Source organism: Papilio polytes, unplaced genomic scaffold (genome assembly GCF_000836215.1).
Source record: "Papilio polytes unplaced genomic scaffold, Ppol_1.0 DF821067.1, whole genome shotgun sequence".
Taxonomy (NCBI): domain Eukaryota; kingdom Metazoa; phylum Arthropoda; class Insecta; order Lepidoptera; family Papilionidae; genus Papilio; species Papilio polytes.
In genome coordinates this window covers 1455137-1460055 of record NW_013528137.1, presented here as the reverse complement: position 1 = coordinate 1460055, position 4919 = coordinate 1455137, and the positions used below count along the sequence as shown (strand labels likewise).

Below are 4919 nucleotides of genomic sequence, written 5' to 3'. Positions count from 1 at the left end.
CTCTCCGCCGAGCACGGAGGGGTCGCGCGGCAGCAGGTGCGCGTACATGCGCCGCCAGTTCGAGTACTTGGTGCTGCCCCACAGCCCGTGGTCCAGGTACCAGATGTCTTTGGGTATGGATATCGTCTTGTATCCCAAACGCATCAGCTGACTCAGCAAGGGACTGCTTAATGGCTCCCATACTTCTATTATGTATCTAAAATAATTGAATGACATCGTTAGGAAATCAAGAAAATTTAGTCTTGTATGGAGATAATTTTTGATTTCCCCCGAAATGAAGAAAAAGTTACTTCTCTTAGCAAATTGATTCAAAAAATTAAATTAGAAAAAAATGAATGAAATATTTACCTATCCTTATCAAGATAGTTCTGGATCCTTCCAGGTTGGGTGAGTTCTGAAGACCAAATGAGAACGGGCTGCTTCTCACCTCCTGAAGCCAAGACCTCTTCGTCCCAAATCTGGAGAACCTTCGAATGGAACTCCGCCCACAATCTGATGAAGCCTTCCACATCAGTGTCGAAGCCTTTATTTTTCATGTAATTAACTATCTCCTCACTGGAATTCCAGCAACCTAAGTGTACCTGATAAAGTGATTTTAAGATTAGAATTCTTTTACCTTGGAAGCATCAAGATTATGGTAATCTTCACTTCGATAGTTAAAAAAATAAGATTATGTGGTCTACTGTGGAAGGTATAGTTACTGGTTTTTTGACGACATTGAATTAACTTAATTAAATCAGATTTGATCTTAACAGCTCATTATTCAGTATTATCCAATATCTGCACTGAAGCTAAGATAGGAATTTCGCCTACAGCATTTCAATTCGGCAGATACATTCGTTAACTAACTTTTGCCCGCGACCTCGTCTGCGTTAAATTGAAAGAATGAAAAGTAAATAGCCTACGTGTTCTTCCAGACTCTCCTCTACATCTTTGCCAAATTTTATCAACATTCGTTTAGTCGTTCAGGAGAAGACTTTAACAAACATACATCCATCTAAACTTTCGCATTTATAACATCAGTAAGATTTAGATTTAAATTATCATTACTGAAAATTGACAAAAGCGACATCTATTGCAAGCTGAAAAAAATTATTACCTCATCACCTCCGACGTGGAAGAGCGCAGGCTTGGGCATGAGGTCCAGTATATCCTTGTACAGTGACCTCAGTACGCGGTACACGGCCTGGTTGGCGGGGTTCAGCTGCCCGCACGGCGGCTGGATGCACAGCCTCCGCCAGGATTCCGCGTTCACACATACTGCCAGATCACCGTAGCCATAATCCTGAAAAAAAAAAAACAAATAATGTGCCTTGAATTTAGAATGTCTGTAAGTATATTGCTTAAAGCGAAGACACCGCTGCTTAAAGATATCTGCACTAAGTTGAATAATTGGAGGTGTCTTAACATGACATCTTGACATAATCAAGGGAGTGATGACTGAGATGGCGGATGATAGAGTTAACAAAATCCGGTGCGTCGACCCTAAGGTTGGAGAAATGATGAAAAATCCACTTCCCATTTCTATCCCTTATAAAACGATGGAGACTGATTTCTTTATGTTGCAACTATCAAGCAGGATTGTAGAGCACCTATTGCTGTTGGAGACAAAAGTGTCCCTTACCTTGCCCCATTGCCAACCGTTGCCGGCGTGCGCGGGCGAGTCTATCTCAATAACGACGCGCACGCCGCGCACCTTCGCGTAGTGGATCAGCTCGCGGACCTCCTCGGTCCTGTACAACTCGTGTGCAGAATACGCGCCGTATCTACAAGTATACAACTAGTGTTACTACTTAGATGCTAAATTTACAGCATATGTCCGACCACCTCCTTAAGGATATTTGATAATACTTGGAATATACAAGCAAATCAGTGTTATTGATAGAATAATACTTTGTATTAGTGGTGGTCTAATGTTTGAAATTTAATCATAATTCATAACCAAAGATTTGTTTTAGAATATCGGTTTAATGCATACATCAATTCGTGCAATTTTGATTTCAAGACGATTTGAACAATTTATTGAATAGTGTTTCTCTTTTCGACTTCAATTTTGTATTATGTTTATTTTATTGTGGGTTCTAATGACGAGTCCGTACCTGGACTATTTGCATAATAACTATAAACATTTGCGGATGTTAATTTATTACTCATTTGCTCACTTATAAATGTTTATAATCATATTTGCATTTATTATCATACGATAATAATCATCGTAATAAATAAACGATTACACACTATGCGGTAATATTTTGCTCGTTCCTCATTCATATAGTTTTTACACAATATTATTCTAAAAAAGTAAATATTTAACATAAATAAAAACTTCTGCTTATTTTTATTATTGCATCCACATCTTTTACGTTATATCTTGCTAACCGCAATAATAATGTAAACAGTAATTACGTCTGATTGTAGAAAACAATGGCAATAATGAAGACCTTCAATTTAAAGCAGCTTGTACGAGTCATTATATTACCTAACGTATTTCATTATTTTACATAATAATTACATTAACATAATTTTGTATCAAACTATAAAAATCTACCGCAATACATACGAAAAAAATACCACTTTAAAATAAAAAGTCAAAAACTAGGTAACCTACACATAAATACGAGTATTAAATATTCATTCATTCATCACTGACCTTCATTTTAATTAAACAGTAATAAATGTTTTCGTAACTAGGTCAAAATTAAAAAATTGCATGTAAATACTAGTATATAGTATTTATTATCTGTGAACTTACTTGGTAAATTGCGGCACACTCTTTGATTCTAAAGGAAAGCTGTGAGAATCTGTAACATGCCAATGAAATACGTTCATCTTAGTGGCTGCCAATCCATCGATCGTCCTCTTTATATCGACCATAGGCATGAAGTTTCTAGAAGTATCCAGCACCAAGCCTCGATGACCGTAAGCGGGTCTGTCTCGTACTTTAGCGCCGGCGACGATGTGAAGACCGCAGTTATGTTCATTCGAGTGAACCGGTCTATCGGAGGCTGTTAGATGGGTAAGTGTTTCTAACGCATGGCGCGCGCCGTATACTGTTTCTGCTGATATATGAATTGTTACGCTATCACCTGGAATGAAGGGTAAAAGAATTTTAAAAGAACTTCCTGAAATATGTAAAAGATTATAAACGAATGAGGGTTGTAGTCTTACTTATGAGATTTTTAAAAATTTGAAGGTATTAGTTGTATATAACTGTTTACAACTAAAGAAATCCTACTATTCTTCATACTGTGTACTAAAATAAGGTTTGCTTTACACTAGCAGAGATTCTATAAGCAAACAGCAGGAGGTCGTCAAACGCGAACACGACTTTTGCGATAGTATACAAAGACGGATATAGATTTACGGCTTTTATTAATTGAATTCGTGGTAAATCGCGATTGTTTCTTAGCGCTGTGTGTTGTTTCTGACATTTGAAGAATATTGCCCACGATAAAATGTCAGGGTCTTACAAAAATTACACAGATTGTCTTAGTTGTTAATAGTTTTAAAGTTTTAGTTGTTAATAGTTTTTATTTAATTTTACCTTTACTCTGAACATCTAAGAAGTATTCTTCGTTAGTGTCCCATGTTAATACGAGACTTGAGGACTTGACTGATAAGAAGACGGTCACTGGCGTGGCTACCACATCGGTGACGTTCCCTCTGCATTCAGCTAATAAATTAGCGGTGGTGATATGCGTCATTTCCACCAGGATCTCTCTCGTCTCCACGGGGACATCTCTTAGGTCAAACCTGGAACACATTAATATAAATAAGAATGGACATAATAATTAAAGTATTGTAAAATGTTCTTGACATAAAATCGTAATGTTACATTAACTACATTCTTTAACGTAGACGAGGATGTAAAAAGTAAACTACTAATTTCTACAAGGTCAAAAGTAGTGTCAAGTTTATAGTTATTGAATATGTTTTCAATGATGCTATATTTCATTTTATCTAAATGATTTGAAGTACAGATTTGACTTAGATAGAAAAGAAGATGCAAATGCAAGAAGATAATTTTACTTTAACTTTAAAAACTCTTTAAAATAAAATGAAACTACTCGGAACGTAATACAGACTAATCTAATGTAAGATTTATCTTGCAACATTTACTGCTACTTAATGTAATTAAAAATGTACCTGCAATATAGAACTGCGGCGTACTGACGTGAAGTTAAGATATTTTCTTTCTAATAAATTTTATTTTTTCGTTTTTATATAGTTAACCTTATTTTTAGTAGTTAATCTCTGGAGTCTGATTTTCGTTTGTATAAACTATAGTTTGTAGTTTAAAAGCGTGGTGTGCACTCGCTTTGATTCCTATGAGAATATATGGAGGTGCGCCCACTAGTCGATTTTTAATTGTGGAACTAAACAGTTGAATTGGCTGCTAAATCGACAATCGCAAAACAGTTATGCGATAGTTTAGTCAAAAAGTTTTGCGATACGCGCTTAACACCACAGTTCGCTCGTAATTTATGGTAACTAAATTTGAAACACATTTAATTATAAGAATTATTAACTACAATTTATTATCATTTCGTACGATGATGTTGCGATATGTTCAACAATAGTTTTAATTAAAACGACCTTAATCAAAATCTGTACGACGTTCTGAGAACTGTTTGCACGTCATTAGACGTCTAGATATCTACAGTGTACTAACTATAATTTTGTTTATTCATTTTAAAGAATTTTTTTACATCCATAAGTCCATATCGTGTTTTCCTTAATAAGATAAGTCAAATTCACATCTATATTAGAAACTATTAGAGCGGGCGCACAGTCAAAGGGACTATATTATCCCACAACTATTGTGCGATTGTCGACTGTTTCGCAGCCAATACAACTGTTTAGTTGCACAACTAAAAATCGAGTAGTGTGACCTCTATAAGCTCATAGGAACCAATGGG

General features: G+C 35.8%; 1 protein-coding gene across 1 annotated transcript in view; it reads right to left on the bottom strand.

The window, feature by feature from the left end:
* The window catches only part of LOC106109656 (chitooligosaccharidolytic beta-N-acetylglucosaminidase), a gene marked incomplete at its 3' end in the record, with an annotated part of 11016 nt that continues 6097 nt past the window's right edge, over nt 1-4919 (bottom strand). The window contains exons 4-9 of the mRNA XM_013291240.1: nt 3545-3753; nt 2753-3086; nt 1625-1766; nt 1100-1285; nt 349-581; nt 1-196 (exon numbers count right to left, since the gene is read on the bottom strand). Coding sequence (XP_013146694.1) covers nt 1-196; nt 349-581; nt 1100-1285; nt 1625-1766; nt 2753-3086; nt 3545-3753 — 1300 coding nt within the window. The remainder of the gene's footprint in view (nt 197-348; nt 582-1099; nt 1286-1624; nt 1767-2752; nt 3087-3544; nt 3754-4919) is intronic.